This window comes from Meriones unguiculatus, chromosome X (genome assembly GCF_030254825.1).
Source record: "Meriones unguiculatus strain TT.TT164.6M chromosome X, Bangor_MerUng_6.1, whole genome shotgun sequence".
NCBI classification, from domain to species: domain Eukaryota; kingdom Metazoa; phylum Chordata; class Mammalia; order Rodentia; family Muridae; genus Meriones; species Meriones unguiculatus.
In genome coordinates, this window is record NC_083369.1 from 17,845,082 (window position 1) to 17,862,973 (window position 17,892).

Sequence of the window (17,892 nt, forward strand, 5' to 3'; positions counted from 1 at the left end):
TCTAGAGTTCATGGCTTCACCAGCTAGGAGGAATGGTCTAGGCTTACAGTGCAAAGCATGTATTCCCACCTATTGAGCCTGTCTTAATTAGTGGATCCAATTTGGTGACTGTTGGTTAGCCAGAGGATGTAAGTGCCACTATTGCACCTTTTGGGACATCTTGTCATTTTGGTCATTGTTGTGGTTCATAGGCATTACAGCTGGGTGAAACTTTTGATTGTTTTTCTCCCCTGGCAGCTGGCCTAGCTCTTTCCAGTACTGTATGAGTTAGTCTTTGGGAAGGAGGATTCCGTGTCATTTCTACCTCTATCCCTTTAAGTAAGTGCTCTGCCCAAAGTATATCATGGTGTCTTCAGTAATAGAGTCTTGCTTTCAATTTTTGAGAGGCAACCAAGGTCAATGGCCATACCTTATAATTTCAGATTCCCACATCCTACAACTCAAAAGGAAATTTCCCATGTCTGTCACAGCTTATAATAATAATAATAATAATAACTATTATTATTATTATTATATAGTCAATAACTCTTGAGAGCATACTGTTATCTCCAAGTGACATAACCCTATTATATATATACATATATATTCATTATATACAAATATATATTTGAAATCATATATACATGTATGTAATAATTTTAAGTAAACATAAAATAATATTTCCAATAGCTTTTAAAAACAACCTAGGTAATGAGGGAAGGGCTACAGCTGGAATACAAAATGAATAAACTGTGATTAATACAAAAAATAAAAATTAAATTAAAAAAACCCTTAGTGTTTTTACCCCATGTCCCTCCTATTCATCCATGTTTCCCACCCACTCCCCACCATTTTTCCTTTCTCTTCTCTCATTGTATCTGTAGCCTACTATTCCTCTCTATAGAGGCCCCAGCCCCTGTGATCCCTTTTCACTTTTTCTGCTGTTATTCCATGTAATATATTCACATATAAAGATTCAGAGTTAAGATCCAAAAATAGAAGCAAACAAGAAGCATTTTTTTCTATTTATGGGCCTGGATTTCTTTCTTAAGTATAATATTTTTTCAGATCCATCCATTTACCTGCAAATTTCATGATCTCATTTTTCTCTACAGCTGAATAGTATCTCATTGTGTACAATTGAATTGTTCCCATTTTTAGCTATTGTGAACAGATGGAAATGAATATAGTTGTAAATATCTATGAGTAAAATGGTGAGTCTTTTGGACATATGCCAAGTAGTGGTATAGCTAAGTCATATAGTAGATTTGTTTTTAGCTTTTGAGTATTATCCACACTGATGTCCAAATGAGCTGCAACAATTTACAGTTCCACTAACAATGAATGAGTGTTCCTGTTCCCCACATGCTCAGCGTTTGCTGTCAGTTGTTTCTTGCCCTTAGATAGCCCTTCTAAGATGAAATCTCATAGTAGTTGTAATTTGCATTTACTTCATTGCAAAGATCTTTCTTAGGCACCATTATTCTTCTTTTAAGAACTCTTTGCTCAGAGCTACAGTCCATTTGTTTTCTCGGCTCTTTGATTTGTATGTATTCTGAAAAATAATCCTCTATCAAGTATGTAACAAACAAGGATTCTCTTCCAATCTGGGGACTTCATATTTACTAGATTGTTTCTTTGATTGTATAGAAGCCTTTTCGTTCTCTATGGTCCCGTTTGTCAACTGTTGATACCAATACCTGGCAAATAGAGTCCTATTGCGAAAACCCTTCCCTACACCTATATCTTGTAGGATGCTACCTATGTGTTCTTCTTGCAGTTTCAGCATTTCATTCATCCCAAGATGGCACCTAAACTTGGCTCAGTTTTTCACGTAATGTTGGCTTTAGAGTCATAAAGACTACAAGACTGAAGGTGTTGTGTAATCTTTCTCTGTGGCAGTAGAATCCTTGCATGGAGGTCTGACAGTCTGTTAGCTGAAACTGTGAAAGAAAAGCATGGGATGTGATGAAGATTCCAAGAAACTGGAGATGACAGAGTCATGAGTTACCAGCCAAGGAGAGCTAAATACGGGGAGTGGCACCAGCCCAAGAGAAATTTGTATGTTACACACAGCAAAGTTGGAGGAGTAGGGCCATCCAAGCCCCTTGAAATTAAAGTCTCAACATCAGACATGGAAGAACAGGATTTGGCATTTACCTTACTGAGTTTTTGTCTTGCTTTGATCCAGTATTTCTTCACTCTGCTCCCATTCCTCCATCTGGGAATAGTAATGTATATTCTGTATCACTATATAGTGGAAATATGTGGTTTGCCTTTTTTTTATTCTACAGGAAATGCAATTACAAAATTGTTTGGAGCTGGCCCAGAGAGCAGGAAAGCTGGCCCAGAGAGCATGAAAGCTGGTCCTGCCCCTCACCAGCAGTAACACTCTGGGCACTGGGCCCTACCTCGCCTATGCAGCACAATAGAACTGACCCCGGTGGCAGGGACATGGATGAGCCAGCCTCAAGGTTGGGAGCACAGAAGAGCTAGCCCAGTCACTCATCTGCTGTGAGGTATACTAGGCACAGGAGTCCCCTTGCTCCTTGCCACCTGCAGCAGAAGGGAGAGCTGGCCCAGGACTTTGACAGCTCCAGAGTTCAAGAGGGAGAGCAGGCCCCACACCTTGCCTGGGAAGCACAGTAAAGCTGGTCTTGGTGGTGTGGGTGCAGGTAAGCCAGCCATGAGGACATAAGAGTGGGAGAGCTGGCCCTTCCCTTTTTTCACTGTGGCATTGGATGAACTAGCTGGGGCAATGATGGAGGACTCCCTTGGTGGTGAGAGTGCAGGACAGCTGGCAGCTGACCACCTCAGCTACTAGCCAGGCCCAGATCCGGGGCTTTGAGTTGACCCACCCCAACATCTACCCCATCTATGAACTGCTGGAGTGTTTGAAGGAGATGTTCCTGCAGAACCAAAGCTGCAGGATCTCCAAGACACAGGACAACAACAGGGTCTCTGAGAGGCGTCCTGGTGAGCATCCAGTGTCAATAGTGTAGCATAAACCAGAAGCCTCAAAGCAGACCGATGACTCCTTGCGATGAACAATTGTATATAAAGATGTACGGGCCAAAGGGTAAACTGTGTGACACACTACAGCTTCCACAGAAAGGTGGTTTTGTTTTGGTTTGTTCGGTTGGTTTGGTTTTTTGAATTTTTTTTTGTGGGAGAGGTTACAAGGGCAGAGAGTGGACACCAAGGGACTGGAAGATGAGTGGGATTAGGGTCCATTATATGAAATTCACAAAGAATCAAGGAAAAACAGGTTGTTGGTTTTTTTTTTTTTTTTTTTAAGATAGAGTGATTTTTAGGGGATAGAAATCCTACCTTGTCTTGAACCTAATGCTAAATAAATAAAAACAAAATAAGGGAGAAGAAAAGAAATTGCCTTGACTCTCAGTAGAGACTTTTAATCAGTATTAAAACTGTGGAAGACTGGGGACCTTTTAAATTGGAAAAAAATGCATTTTTCATTATTAGATGCCATGAAACTATGGTGGCCAGGGAATGGAATGTGGTAGTTTGAATGAAAAATGTTCCCCATAGTATCAGGCATTTGAAGGTTTGGTGCTCAGTTGGTGGCACTATTTCGTTAGTTTTAGGAGATGTGGCCTTGCTGGAGGAAATACGTCACTGAGGGCAGGCTTCCAACCAAGGACCATGCATGGAGATAACCTGGAACCCCCTGCACTGAGGTAGCCTGTGGCAGCTCAGTCTCCAAATGTGCTCCTAATAAGGGGAGCAGGGGCTGTCTCTGACATGAACTCAGTTGCTGGTTCTTTGATCACCTCCCCCTGAGGGGGGAGCAGCCTTACCAGGCCACAGAAGAAGACAATGCAGCCAGTCCTGATGAGACCTGATAGACTAGGGTCAGATGGAAGGGGAGGAGGACCTCCCCTATCAGTGGACTGGGGGAGGGGCATAAGAGGAGATGAGGGAGGGATTGGGAGGGAATGAGGGTGGGGCTACAGCTAAGATGTAAAGTGAATAAATAATAAATAAAAATTATATTAAAAAAAGACTCAGGCCATTTCTAGTTTGCTTTCTCTGCTTTTCCTTACAGATGAAGATGTGCACCCTCAGTTTCCCGCTCCATCTGCCACACCAACTGCTTGCTGCCATGCTGCCATGCTGCCATGCCACCATGCCGCCATGCTTCCCTGCCATGGCAGGCTCTTAACCCTCTGGAACAAAAAGACAAAACCAACTCCTTCTTCTTTAAGTTACTTTGGTTGTGGTGTTTTATCATAGCAACAAAAAAGGAATTACGACAACTTATAAACTGTAAGGTTTTGCTTCCTTTTTCAATTCATCAAGACATGCTCAGCTGTTGCCTGTATGTTTAGGGTCACAGCTTCACAAGTCACTTTCATAAGACACCAGAGAGTAAGTTGTGAAGATCCACTGAGATTCACAGTACTGCTTCAGGGAATGCGCTGAGCCCCTCCATGTTCCTTGCTGTACAGTGGAGCACGGGCAGGCTCAGGAGTCTTTGTCTTGTTGGCCTCAAGAGAGTGCATAAAGCCCTATAAGGTATTCAGCTTATCAATACCTAGTATGAGCCTGATGTCCAACTGTTGGCCTCTGCGAGATCTTTACCCGGGAGGTTTCCACTACCCGTAATTTTTAAACAGTGATTATGCGTGGGGTTGCCTCAGTGGGAAAGATGATCTAAATTATATGATCAACCAATGCTCAGTGAAGAATTTGAATTCTATTTTTCTGTTGCCTGGTTTCTGAGATTCTGTGGCTTCAAAATTCGAGGACTGAATTAAAAATATAACTTGTATGCTTCACAAAGTTATATTCAAACTGCGTGATGCAATCCTTTCCTTTAGTTATTCATTAATTCCCTATTTTTTAACACTCCATTCTCCTTTCACAGGTATGTAAGCGTGCTTGGATTTACATTTCTAATGTTTATATGTGTTCTTTTGAAAAGTAGATTACTTATTGGTATGAATCTCCACCCTTATATGTTGGTGCTATTTATCTCATATTGTTTTGTACTGCTTGATTTATACAAGTATTAAATTAATCGTTCCAATTGTTCTTCCATTTGCTGGCTAAGTGATCAGTAACCTTGCATGGATATGTGTGAAGACCACTTCCAAAGTGATAGATACAATTGCTACCCAAATTTGGAGAGTCATTTACTACTAACTATTATATAAATCCAAAACTATTCTAAAGTAGTTTATTTCAATAGTAATTAACCACAAATTAAATTATTTTTTAACCAATGGAAGAAATATTTCACTTTCATCTTGTTCTTGAAATGGCAGATGAATTTAAATTCGGCAACTCTTTTTATTTTTCTTGTGCCTTCTTAATTCTTTTTAGGTAATTTTTAGGTAATGTAATTGCCAACTGCATTTTTTCCCATGTAGCTTTCCAATATGTCTTATTGGGGTAATAATGTCCATCATCCAGTGGACTTGGCACCCTTGTCAAAGGTCATCTGACCATGTGGATGAGTGTTTATTTCTAGACACTATAGTATACTGTTGGGCTGTTTGTCTTTGTGTACACCCATATCAGAATACCGTGATAATTATAGCTTTATAACGTGGCTTAAAATAAGAAAGTGTAGGGACTGGAGAAAAGGCACTTGTTCTTGAAGAGGACCTGCATTCAATTCCCAGAAGCCACATGATGGTTCACAAACATCTGAGACTCCAGTTTCAGGGGATCCCATACCATCTTCTGAAGCTCCACAGGCACTAATTATTGATACGGAACATATGCATACACGCAGGCAAAACACTTACACATAACATAAAATAATCTAACAAAAACTGAAAACACCAAAAAATCAGACCTGAGTCTTCCAAATTTGACTTCATTTTTGTTGTTATGCTGAACACTGTTTTGGCTATCCGTGTTCTCATTTAGCTCATCAAACAGAGTTACGGTGATGTTTTCCAGTGGTTCATGAAGTCCCTCCTAGTCGTGAGTTTCTTTCAGTGAGGCTTCTGGAGTTGTAATTTGTTTCTGTAATTGTGCCATGCTTCTCTGGGACTTTTAATATTTTGTTAGGATTTGAGCATTTAAAGAATTCATTTTTCCAAGACTGCATACTTGCTTAGTGTGCAGGAAGTCTGTTGCCAGTGGGCCAGAGGTTCAGTCACCTGTATAACTTTTTCTAGTTTCTTGTTCTCACAGTGCCTGCGTTTAGACCTGCAGCTTAAATGCTGTTGCCTCTATTTTGAGGGGTTCTTTACCTGCCAATCAATTTCCTTCATCCTTCCAAGTCAAACAAGATAGAAAATAGTTTGTCATCTAGCTGAAAAATAACCCAGAAGATTGTCAACCCTAGTACAGAGGCTAAGTGTTCCAGATTTCTCCTGGTTGTTCTACATTATGCATAGTAGAGATAGGGGCATAGAGATACAGGCTTGAGAATTTTACTACACTCATAGCTAGAATTCTTTTTTTGTTTGTTATCATGGCCTATGTGCTATACCTTCTCAACTGACCTCCACATTTCTAACAGGTCTTGAAGTCCATGTATTCTTGACCATCATAATATGAATGCTACCTACTTTGGAGTATGTTTAACACATGGTGTTTGTATGACTGTACGTCTTCTTTACACTATATCTGAATATAAATTTTACGTAGATTTCAGACAAAAAGTTAAATACAAACAAAGGTTAAAAGATACAATAATTGCGTGAGCCATAGTTCTGCGCAATCAGAATGGGGCACATTGCCTAGTGGCACATCCAATACAGAAGGACTAAATCAAATATGAGACCAACATGTGGCGAGAATGCCACTGTATAGCAGGACCTTGGCTCTTCCTCACATCTTCCTTCAGGAATACTTGACCTTAATCATCTGTTATCGGGGAAGGGTGGACTTGGGGATCATTTAGCCACATAACTGGTCAAGGGAGTAGAAGATAAGTGAGATGTTTTTCAGTCTTGTTCCATATCCTGATTTTGCATGTTGGTCTTTCTACCATCCAGTGGAAAATATCAGAATTCTGATTAACAGAGCATCAGGAAAGGGGGGGGGATAGTAGGAATAGGTATCATCAATAATTTTCAATGAAATGAGATATGGCATGGAAGAAAAGGGGGGAATGTGTGTATCCAACAAAGTCTGGTTGAGATTTCTGTCTGTCTGGTAGTCTTTATTTCCACATTGTGTCTGAATACTGCATAATATTGACTTGGGTAGCGAATAAAGGGGTGTGCAATCGTGAAAGACATTGCGACTTACGTTTGTTATTTTGAACCTCTTCCTTGATGCTTTAGTAAAATTATTTTCCGGCTAACTGGTTAACAAAGTAGTCTTCCTTAATATTTACCACATGGTGCTTAATTTCAAAAAAAAGAAGAACACATTTCTTAATGCCTTACAAAATTCTTGATTTTTGGTACCACACAAATCTAGATGCAATGTGAGAATCTTCGTGTTTCCACAGGCTTGTGGAAGTACAGTAGTGCACAGCTATGTGCGCCGTCGCACACAAAGGAAAACACTGGCCTTTGACGCCACTCGGAACCCCACTGATCGATTGGCCACATTAGACTGCACGAAGCATTTTATAAGACACATAGAAAGCCCCAGCTTCCAAAGAAATCAGGGGTGGGGGTAAAGAACATAGGAAAGCCGAGTCATTGCCTTACGTCATAAAAAGGATCTGAAAGCTTATAAAATACCTGAATGCTTAAAAAACACACTAAGCACTTTGGACAGGAGCCATTTTGCAAGTTTAGAAACAGGAATCAAACAGGCAGTGCTCTAGCAAGGCCTCACAGTCTGGGTTCTTAGGTCAAGAGGGACATGCAATCCAGATGTCCAGAAGGCAGCGAACTGGAGTTGGCAGGCCGTGGTGGCATAGAGGGGCTGGCCAGCGGCAGTCCCCTCTCTCCAGCAGGACCTGAAGAAAGATAGACAAGGGACAGATCCCAATCATGTACGTGATACTCCTCTCAGCTCTCTCTCACAAATTCTCAGATTCCCATCAGAATTTCTTATCTCTGGTCTTAACTCTACCATCACTCAGTCATAGCCAGCCACCCCTTTTGGTCAAACCTGGGGTCTCTAGATGTGATCCTTACTTAGTAGAGGAAATTGTGTGTCTCCTTATCTCACAGATTTTCTGGCCCAGCCTACATCACCCACTCTGTGAGATCTCAGCGAGAATCTCTCCAGCTTCATTAATTGCCTTTTGTTCCAGCATGTCCACCCAGAGTGGCTTCCTACCCACAAACCAGTCCCCAGCAGTGTTTTTTGTCTTGTCAGTGTCCAGATTTCCATCTCAGCATCCCCAGCCACGGACTACTCCTCTGAGCTCTTGAAGCTCTTCTTGTTTGAGTGAGCTGCTTAAATTCACGGGTAAAATTTAGCCTGAGGAGGCTGTCCAGGCTCCGTATTTACATGAGAAATGCCTGAAGTCAGCATCTCGATCTCTATTTGAGACCCCTGTCCCCCGTGCATGTCCTTCCAGTCCTCCTCAGTCTACAAGGGAAGTGGATACAACTACGCATTGGGAAACATCATACCCACTTCTTCTAATCCTTCTACTTGATATGCAGCCTTCCCTAGAGCAAAACTTGACCCCTTCAGGAACCTCAGTCTACCTGTTTCTTGGTCCAGGGCACCGCCGGCCATTTGTTATCGAGCAAAACATTCAATAAGGTGAAGAGTCACTGAGTAGCCCCTAGGCATTATCTCTCAAATCAGCCTTAGGAACTTGAGTGCTTGGTTCCAAGGTGGTTAAAACAACCAACTCTGGATTCCCAGCTACCAATAGATCCTCACTTAGCTTCTCATCTCCCAAATATTCCCATATACCTGGAATGCCACAGGGCTGGTGACGTGTCTGAGAAGAGTTCTTCAGAGCTAGCAGAGCTTCAGCAGCCTCCAGCATCTCCTGCCACTCTAAGGTAGCAGAAACCGAAGCCTGGTTGGAGGCACTGGGGCCCTGCAGAAGAAAGGATGCGGGAGAGTGAAGGCCAGAGAAGTATGTTTCCTCTTGTCCTCTTCTCTGGCAAGCAGCCCTAGCACCCAGTTTCGCCCAGCAGCTCCCCCACCTCCACTCAGTCCACTAGTGTTCCCATCTACAAAGGCTGTTGCCTCCCATTGTTCTGAATCCCATGTCTTTGCCAGGACCTGTGGTTGCAGTAGCATAGGGTCAGTGGTGGCACATGGCTGAACAATCAGGTTTGAGCACCTGGAAGAAGAAGAGGAGAGGTCAGGGGATTAAAAGTTCCCATGGAAATAAACTACCAGTAGATAGAGTAACAGAGATTTGAAATGCTGACATCTGGGACTCCAAATGAATTCAAGGATATTTATCATTGTGCTTTAGACAACTCCTTTCTATTGGCTAGCTCATTGTCCCTTCTGTCCCTGTTTTACTTACTTAAGTCTCTGAGGCAATAATTTGTACTGGCTTTTTCCTCCCAGGGCTACAGAGGTGATGACGAATCACAATGTTTGTGTTTTATTCTGAAAGTGGCTGAAGGTATGTGAGTACCATTACTTTTCAGTGGCTGGATTCTGCCACCATTTTACCCAGTCATCTCTGGTCGTGAGAGACAATTCTAGGAAATTTTTTTCTGCTGGCCTCTAGACGTTCCCAGATTTTAACAGGACCTTCTTTGTCTGTTTGTCAAAAAGTAATAACATTCTCAAAACTTTTGAGGGTCTCCTATGTGGTAGACCTTGTATTAGTCCTCTTTTCAGTGCTATAGATATAGAGTATGTTCACCAACACACTTGTTGGGAAACAGAGACTTGGAAAAATAGTCACTTGTTCAGACCCTCACGAACAGAAGTTGGCAAATCTGAGAGCATTCTGTCCTTGCCCCTTTGACCAAGATGCTGCCTTCTCCTTCCCCTACTTCCATCTTCCTCTTGCCATATTCCTACTTCTTACTTGTCACTAAGCGCAAACTCGGAAATCTCCAGACATAGGACATTCCCTGTTCCTTCATCCACTCACATGCTCGGCATGGCAGAGGGTCCATGGGGCTCCTCAGAAAGAGACACCATCAGTTGCTGCCCCACAGTCTCCGGAGTATATGGCACAGATGTTGTTTCCGGGAGCTGGCTCATCAGCACCGGCCCTTGGGGGCTCTCCTGAAGGGGGTAGATAGCAAAGATGAGAATCAGGCACCCAGAAGTTCATGAAGAGATTAGAGGATGAGTATATTTTTGGATGAAAATAAGAACGTGTAATTCAGAGCTGTGGAAACCTTGAAGACTGCCCAGTCTTACTTTTTACTTGGATTTGACAATACTGGGGTCCAGGGAGAAGTGCTTTTTTTTTTTTTTTTTTTTTTTTTCCCAGTGCCACAAGAGGAGTTTGTCATAGGGTTGGAAATGGAAACTGTCTTCGGGATGTAGTAGAAAGGGTCTGGGCAATGGCTGATGGTGAATTCCCCTTTAGGCAATAGACTTCTTACCACCTGGGTTGCTACGTCAACCTGGGTCTGGAGCTGGTGCACAGTGTTCTTTCCAGCTGTAAAATAAGAGTCACATTTGGGTTGACAATTCCTTTTTCTAGAATACCCCACAACCAAACTGGGTCTCATGTCATTATTGATTTTTTTTTAGCTCCCTGGTGCTTGCCAAATCATTCTTCCCTGTAAATACTTGGTACCTGACACTGATTTTTAAATATAAATACACAGGAGAATTCTTGCTGCACGTCACACTGCAAGTCAGTGATGGGACTGGTGGCACAATAACTCATGCTCCATGCCCCAGCCCCACCCCACCCCTGCCAAGTTCAGGTACCTTATCTAGTGAAGACACTTACTGTGAACTCCTTCTTCCACAGTCAGTTTCTTGACATGAATGTGTGAGGCAGCAGCCATAATCCTTCTCTGTCTCTTAACCGGGCGTCTCTTTACCCGTGTACCCTTATCCTTCTTGGAGGCACTCACAGCAGAAAAGTCCTCACCACCTTTCCTAAAGTGGGGGGGGGGGGGAATTGAAGACCTAATGTTAGTTACATATAGAAGCCTGATCATTTCCTTTCCCAGACACTATATGTAGAAAAAGAAGGCACAATTTTGACACTCCCAAGACTTAAAAAGGCAGAAATGCTTTTATCGTCTTATTTGGACAGCGATGCCATGGCTGTAAGAGCTGTCAGAGCAATCTGCTGCCTTGTTGGGACTAAGTTGAATCTCCCAAGTTGCACCAATCACCATATCTTGCCTCATTAAAATACTATACTTTATTCATTGGCTCAGCACATGTCTTAAGCATAACTGGCATTGGCATTTATTTGTGTCCAAATGAACAAAAAGCTACTGCAACTTGACAAGTGCTTTTTTAGAAAGTAAAATAAAACACTTCCCCACTTTATTTAATGAGTTCAACATTACTTTTATAAAGAAATGAAAGATGGTACAGGAAGAATTACCAGCCAGAATTGCTCATGAACATAGATACAAACCTCTCTCATAAAATTTTAGCAGTTTGAATTCAAGAATACATGAAAAATATCCACTATCAAACACAGTTTTCCCTAGAAATGCTGGATAATTTTCCATTTAAATATTAACACTAAATCTGCTTTGGTGGCACATGTCTATAATCCCAACATCAAGAAGGTTCAGAAAACTGAATTCCAACAGGTTGAAAGCCAGTCTTTGCTACATAGAACAGCTTGGACTAAAGTGAGACTTTGTCTCAAGAAAAAACAAACAAACAAACAAACAAACAAAACCCACGAGGACTGGAGGGATGGCTCAGCCGTTAAAGGCTAGGCTCACAACCAAAAAAAAAAAAAAAAATCCAGCAATGAATTTTATTGTGTTAGTGGGATAAAAGAAAAGAGCAGTAGTTGCCAAGATGTGTAACAGAATAGAGATTTTAACAACATAAAAGCCCATGGTAAATATCAAATTAAAATTTTTACAATGTAGGAGCACAAGGGCATATCTTTAATCCAATAAAGTACATCTAAATAAAGCACCAAAATATTCGGTGCTAGAAAATACTTACTGCTGAAAATATAAATAATTGTTTTTAATTAATATTAATAGTCTTAATATTATTTTTATTTAGCATTCAAAATGATGGATTAGTTCTGACATTTCCCACACACATTTATCATTGCATTTTATTTGTATATATACCCTCATTACCCTCCGTTACTCACCTTCTACCCAGTGCTCTTCTTCCCCTCAAATAGTTACACACACACATATACACACACGCGCGCATGTGTGAGTAATTAAAACTACCCTTTAGTTTCTTTTCTCTCCATAAATGTTGTCCCTTCTACTTTGAGGTATGTATGTCTATATACATGTATATATGAGTTAGACTGTGTATATGAGAGAAAGCATGCGATACTGAAAAGGCAGACTATTCCTATCAAAAATTCAGAAATGAGCCAGAATGTCTCTCTCTACAGATTTTAACCATATGCATATATTAAACTTTAGGCTATAACTGGCACAAAGAGAAAAAAAACTCAAAATAAATAAAAGGCATATAGATTGAAAGGGGGAAGTAAAAGACTTTCCTTTACTTATGTATTTTAATATATTATTTTAGTTAATTCTTTGAGAATTTCATACATGCATACAATGTATTTTGACCATATTCTACCCCACCCCTCATATTCTATGTAGCTCCTCCCAGACTCAGCTGCCACCCCCACCAAATTTTACGTCTTCCTTTCATATGTGTGTGAAACATTGATGCAGTGCATTTGTAACATATTCAAACCCTACTCCTCCCCTAACTCCTAATATGCCCACCGTCTACATTACCACCTCATACATTTTGGTTCCTCTTTGTTTTTCTCTAATAATCCACCGAGAAAAAATTGCACTCCTGGGTGTGGAGCTATCCAAAGGAGTATGGCTGACTCACCAAAGCCACATCTCTAAAGAAAACAGATTCTTCCGAAGCCCAAAAGCTATCAGCTGTCCATAATTCCTTAGATGGGTATGGAGACTCAGGACCCCACCTCCCTCAACCATGCTAAATTATTGATTGGCTTGATAATTTGCAGGTTATGTGCTATGCATTCAAAAATGGTCCTGTCATGAGCAAAAGACATTATTTTACCTTGGTCTTTCCTGACTTTTGGGTCTCACAATCTTCCTTCTTTAATAAAGCTCCCTAAACGTAGGTGGGGTGGAGTTCGGAAGCATATGGTACAAATATCCCAGTTATGGTTGAACACTCCACAGACAATTGTTTTCTCTACTTTGACCAATCAGGATTTGCTTGGTTGCATTCCACTGGGGTGGGGGTGGGGAACACCTCTGGATTATCTTCCTTCATTTAAAAGCAACATAACATTTTATACAGGAAATACTCTACACTGTAGAGAGAAGTCATTCCCTAAATGTTAGAAATGTTATACAATGGTATTGAAAAAAATATTTGTTACGCACAGACCCACTAAAATTCAATTGTCTGGAAGCTCAAAGTATTTTAATAACAATACTCATTAACAGTAAAATAAATGAAGTATCGGTTGAGAATATTGGCACAATCACTGAAAGACTAGGTTACAGAAAACAATTAAAATCTTGCTGGAAGAAATTGAAATAAAAGGAAGTACTATGCTTTTTGATAAAAACATTTAATAGGTCAGGATTTTTCACTCTCTGTCATCATAAACAAAAGGAAAAGTTATTACTAAAAGTTCTAAAGACCTCCAATGGTTACCTGTACCTAGAGGAGGACAAAGATGAAGGACTGAACTCCAGAAATACACTATTACCATACAACATGGCGATCAGCACCCCAACATGGAGTCACCGTGCGACAAGACGTACACATCAGTAAAAGTTAACAGACCTCAATGGCTCCAATGGCTCACAAAGAAGTAAAGTGCTAAATTTCAAAACCCATGTCTGGACCCTTGGCGACCGTCCTGCACATTGTAGAACCTCTTCAGGCCTCAAAATATTTTCCCTTGCCCACCAGAAGCACACATACAGGAGCAGATAGGCCCATGAGCTGTGGACCACAAACCCCTCAGAGAGGAAAGCTAGAATCCAGTCTATCAGGCCTCAGGGCGAAATGCCGAGCAGATGCTCTGGGCTTTTAGGAACCATTTTAGCCCTGTGCCTCCTGAGAGCCATGAGAAACATCCTAGTCTTAACTAAATGGGATGTCCACAGACAGGCCTCATAAACACTTTTTTTGTGTGTGTCGAAACCCTGTGGAAGGAGCACTTACTGTGAACCTGAAGAACTCTGCATTTTCAGTCAGTCTTGCATTCAGGCTGCTGAGCCGCGAAGTGGGATGAAAAGCAAAGCGAAGAAACAAAGAAAGTTCGGAGGGGCAGGCGTCAGGAAGCAGGAAACATATCAGAAATGTATCCATTGGTTGAGCACAATGTACTGGACTGAAGCAGGGAGGAACCATGGGCACAGGTTAGATAGAGCTATGAAAGAACTGGGTTTAGGGCTATGGGAAGGCAGGCCTCCCACTCTGTACCCAGCATAGTGGAGAGCTCAGCACATCTGTGCAAAGAAGTCTCTGAGTAGGACTTCACTCTAGCCATCACACACGCTCTTGGAAGCATGATCTTCATCCCCTTCTTTCCACCTCCTGGATCAGTGAGTCCCGTTTCCATGTGGTCTGGAACACCCTCCAGGGAGGCCGGGGTCTGGTCAGGGTAGGTCTCCCTCGTCTCCATCCTCGGCACCTCTACCAGCAATGCAGATGCACAACACAGTAGACGAATGGGGTGGCAGCCATGATGGGACCACGACTTTAACTCTCTTTTGCAGACTGTGAGAAACCCACAACAATATTCCCACGAAGGTGTTGCCTTGGCTCACAGCATGGAGAACTCATCCAATGGGCCAACTGGAACCAGGAGCCTGCTCCTCCAAGAAGGTCCTGGAAAGCCAGCACTGGCACGCATGCCCAAGTTCTTCAGGTGAGGGCTCTGAGCCAGCCCCTGCCCCTCTAACCCCTCAGAGCAAGCCTGTCTGTCTCCCTTGCTCTCCCCAGGCAGCACCTGAGCCCTCCTCTCAGTTTCTGCAGGGTTCTAGGCTTCCCTTGTCTCCCTGCTTCCTCCTTAGGAGGGGACTCTGGATTCAGCGAGGCTGAGATCACAGCAGTCCTACCAAGGGGGCCATGGGCAGTGAGCAAGACCTGCTGCTGCCCAGGTGCCTGCTCTCCCCAGAATCTTTTCCAGTGAGGTTGAAATAAATGCCAGCACACTTTACAATGATTTGGCTTCCTGATAATTCCTTCCCATTCCACAATGACACCAATTTAAAAAGTTCTGGGGGCAATGTTTTGGTGACAGGGGACAGGATACCTTGGAGAGGAGAACAAGTGTCTTTCTGAGTATTGCCAAGGAATCAGGTGCCCTCCTTTAGGGAATTATGCTTACACCATGGGGAGCATTTGTTGCAATGCAATCTCCACACAGGAATGTTTCTTCTCACAGCTGGCAGCTCTGAACCCCAAAATACCATACAGCCAGGAGAAGAGACTTACAGGGTTCTACCCTTGTAGTTTAAGCAGGCTTTATTGCTAAAAGTCTTGAGTTGCTGTTATGAAGAGGTGGGAGAGGGGCACATACGCAAAGAATCTATGGAGCCTCTGAAAGGGTTGTAGACTTCACAGTACCCAGGAATCCATCAATCCTTAAGACAAGGGGCCTTCCAAGAAACAACCTCGTCTCCATCTACGCAAAGTTGCTCTACGCATGTTGAGGGTTTCTTGACTTCCTAGGGTGACCTTGTAAGGTAGTGTAACATAGTTTCCTCAGGGCAAGGCTGCAAGGGAGGATGGAGCATGGCTAATCCTTTACCCTAAGAAGGAGGAGTCAGTTTTATTGAACTTAGAAATGTATTTTCCCTGCAGGAGAACATAAACAAGATATAGAAAAACATAAATACCTCTCCCCCTTAAATAACATAGTCTCCTGTACGATTCAAACTATTGGAGTGAAAAAATGCCTGGCATGGCCCACTGTGAGAAACCATGTCCTTTCTAGCGGAGAGGGGTGGGTCCTCTCAGAGGTGCAGGTGGTGTACAGACAGACACTATTTCAGACTCTATTTCAAGTCCCAAGCCTTTTTTGCTCTATTTCTGTAGGATGGCCAGGATGGGATCCACAAGTAGAGAAGAACTGGAGCTTGTATTGGTTATGTTTTTCATTGCTTTCAAAAATAACTCTCAAAAACATACATTTTGGCTCACAGTTTAAAAGGGACAATCCATACTGGAGGGGAATGTGTGGTAGAATTCACTGTGGCAAGAGCAGCCAACAGAGACTCCAACACTGGGAAAAATGGAATGCATGGAACAGGGGACACGGGTATTTCTTTTCTTCTTTTTATTCAAGCCTGTAAAACAGACCATGTAATGACAGAGGCTTCATGCACAGGGAATCCACCTCTCCTCATGAGAATGGTCCTGGAAACATCCTCACAGTTATAAACATATCCAGACATACATTTCCCAGTTGAGTCCAAATCCAGTCAGATGCACAGTGGAGATGATCATCTCTAAGCTGGTCATCTCAGTGTGCCCTGTGGCTTAGGGCATTCTTTCTGTGGCATATCTGAGGGTCTGAGCAGCATCTCTCCTCAAGAGTCCTCTGTCTACTGACTTGGGCCCCGTGCTAGTTGGATTCCTATTGCTGTGATTAACGGCATGGACCTAAAGCAAGCTGAGGAGGAAAGGTCCTGTTTCATCCTGAGGCTTAGGTCCTAGAATTGACTGAAGACAGACAGGAACTCAGGCAGGGACTGTTTCAGAGGCCATAGAGAAATTATCCTTACTGTGTAGCTCTGTGGCTTGCGTGGCCTAAATTCTTGTATAACGCAGGGTCACCTGTCCAGTGGGCAGAAACCCCATCATCAATTGTCAATCAAGGAAAAATGCATGCCAGTCGAATGGAAAGATTTCCTCAACTGACCTTTCCTCTTCCCAGATGACCCTAGCTTGTATCAGGTTGACAAAAAAGTGAGTAACACAGGCCCAAACTCAGTTGGGAAGTTGAGCTCTATGACATGACTTCTCCAGTCCCTGCTGAACCTCAGATCCAGGGCTCAGCTCCACCAACACAAAAGAGAACTAGAAGTTTCAAGTCCAAGGACCTAGGTAGGTAGTCTGTCTTCTCAGTGTGTGTGTGTGTGTGTGTGTGTGTGTGTGAAGAGAGAGAGAGAGAGAGAGAGAGAGAGAGAGAGAGAGAGAGAGAGAGAGAGGAAAGAGAAAAAGAGAGAGAGCATGTGCACATAACTAAACAGTGAATGTCCATTGAAATATTTGGTGAGATGTGGTTTGAGTCAGTAGCTGCAATAAGAACCGTGAAGCAGAGGTAAGATAAATGCAGCTGGACTGACCCGTGAGGAGCAGTCACAGCACCTCCTCTTCTTAGACACAGACCCACCCATTCTGTCCAACACTCTTCAGCCTAACTCTAGGCTTGGCAACAGAAGAATTCTCTGCCTCTGCTCACAAGATCTTCACTGGTATCAATCAGCAGAACTCATATATTTTATCTCCCAAATGATGGACCTCTGGCTGCTGCTCTTGCTACAATCACCTATCATGGTCCTTCTGGGCCAATGGTTCCCCAACCTGTGGGTCAAGACCCCCCTAGGGGTAGAATATCAGATATCCAATACATCAGATATTTACATTATGATTCATAACAGTAGCAAAACTACAGTTATGAAGTGGCAACAAAACAATATCATGGTTGGGTGTCACCACAAAGTGAGGAATTGTATTAAAAGGTCATAGCATTAGGGAAGTTGAGAGTCACTGCTCTAGGCTTTGATGGACTTGTCTCTTGCCTCCCACTTGTTAAAGAGCTAGAGTCACAACTTCATAGGAGAGACTGTCCTCTGCCACCCTGCACTCACAGGTGCTTCTCTGTACCAATAGCGCTTCTATCCTCCTAGCCTGGGAACCAGGGCATGGGGCTTCTTATGG

General features: G+C 42.5%; 1 protein-coding gene across 1 annotated transcript in view; it reads right to left on the reverse strand.

Moving 5' to 3' along the window:
* Window positions 1-7,172: 7,172 nt before the first annotated feature.
* LOC110543413 (doublesex- and mab-3-related transcription factor C1-like) overlaps window positions 7,173-17,892 on the reverse strand; it is a 30,693-nt gene continuing 19,973 nt past the window's right edge. Inside the window, exons 2-7 of the mRNA XM_060374525.1 lie at window positions 10,766-10,917; window positions 10,410-10,465; window positions 9,947-10,083; window positions 9,112-9,172; window positions 8,794-8,923; window positions 7,173-7,876 (exon numbers count right to left, since the gene is read on the reverse strand). Of these exons, the coding sequence (XP_060230508.1) occupies window positions 7,764-7,876; window positions 8,794-8,923; window positions 9,112-9,172; window positions 9,947-10,083; window positions 10,410-10,465; window positions 10,766-10,823 (555 nt within the window). The 5' untranslated portion in view covers window positions 10,824-10,917 and the 3' untranslated portion in view covers window positions 7,173-7,763. The remainder of the gene's footprint in view (window positions 7,877-8,793; window positions 8,924-9,111; window positions 9,173-9,946; window positions 10,084-10,409; window positions 10,466-10,765; window positions 10,918-17,892) is intronic.